The sequence below is a fragment of the Acanthisitta chloris genome, unplaced genomic scaffold (genome assembly GCF_000695815.1).
Source record: "Acanthisitta chloris isolate BGI_N310 unplaced genomic scaffold, ASM69581v1 scaffold12844, whole genome shotgun sequence".
NCBI classification, from domain to species: domain Eukaryota; kingdom Metazoa; phylum Chordata; class Aves; order Passeriformes; family Acanthisittidae; genus Acanthisitta; species Acanthisitta chloris.
This window is the reverse complement of record NW_008668824.1, coordinates 3,457-4,598: the sequence shown is the minus strand read 5'-3', so window position 1 is coordinate 4,598 and position 1,142 is coordinate 3,457. Positions and strand designations below refer to the sequence as shown.

The following is a 1,142-nucleotide window of genomic DNA, read 5'->3' as shown; positions in this document are numbered from 1 at the left end:
GGGCAGAGGATGCAGCTCCCGCCGCTGCCAGGAACTCTGGCCGTTCCTCTCCTCGCCATCCCCGTGGCTTTTGGCATCACCTGCGCGACCCCCTTGGCAGAGTGAGTGGGGACCGGGAGGGACCCCCCGGGTTGGGATGCTGGGACTGGTCCCTACTGGTTCTGGGTGCTGGGACCAGTCTGGGAGTAAGGTGGGAGCGTCCAGGGTGCCCCAGGACAAGGTTCCATCCAGGGTTGGTGGGAGCTATCACAGTTGGGACACGTATCCCTTTCCCAGGGTCCCATCCAGTCCTGGAGAACAGGGAGTAGTGTCCTGGGCAGGGTGCTGGGTCTCTCCTGGATTGGGAGATCTATCCTAGGACAGGGTACTGGGTCCAAACTGGGAGCATCCAGCCTGTCCCAGGACAAGGTTCCATCCAAGGCTTGTGGGATCCATCCCAGCTGGGACATCCCAGGGTCCCATCCAGACCTGGAGCACAGGGAGCAGAGTCCTGGGCAGGGTGCTGGGTCTGTCCTGGATTGGGGAGTCCTGGGCAGGGTGCTGGAACCAGTCTGGGAACAGTGGGAGCATCCAGGCTCCATCAGAAGCTGGTGGGATCTATTCCAATTGGGAAAGGTATCCCATGCAGACCTGGAGAGGAGGGAGCAGTGTCCTGGGCAGGGTGCTGGGTCTGTCCTGGACTGGGGAGTCCTGGGCAGGATGCTGGAATCAGTCTGGGAGCATCCAGTCTCCATCAGAGGCTGGTGGGGTGCTGGGTCGCTGGGACAAGGGTCCCATCCCGACTTGGAGAGGGGGGAGCAGTGTCCTGGGCAGTGTCCTGGGCAGGGTGCTGGGTCTGTCCTGGATTGGAGGGGTCCAGACTGCCCCTCCCAGGCTGCCCCAATGCCACCTTGGCCCCTGATGTGTCCTGCTGTGGCCGATGTCACCCCCCCCACCCTCCTCGTCATCGTCATCGCTGCTGTCACAGCAGCTGATAACAGCTCTGCTTTCGGTTTTCCTGCCCAGTGACCTGCTGGGATTCCCAGGCAATTCTTCTTCACTCTCTCAGGACACTTTTTCAGTACTTGTCTCCTCGGTTTGGCTTTATAATGACTTTCCATGGTCTCTTGTATCAGTGGTCCGTTGCCCCAGCCTGGAGAGGG

At 61.0% G+C, this 1,142-nt stretch overlaps 1 protein-coding gene across 1 annotated transcript in view; it reads left to right on the top strand.

Annotated features, from left to right (window-relative positions):
* The first annotated feature begins 9 nt into the window (after positions 1–9).
* TM6SF2 (transmembrane 6 superfamily member 2) overlaps positions 10–1,142 on the top strand; it is a 3,808-nt gene continuing 2,675 nt past the window's right edge. The window contains 1 exon segment of the mRNA XM_009073088.1: positions 10–101. Within this exon segment, the coding sequence (XP_009071336.1) occupies positions 10–101 (92 nt within the window).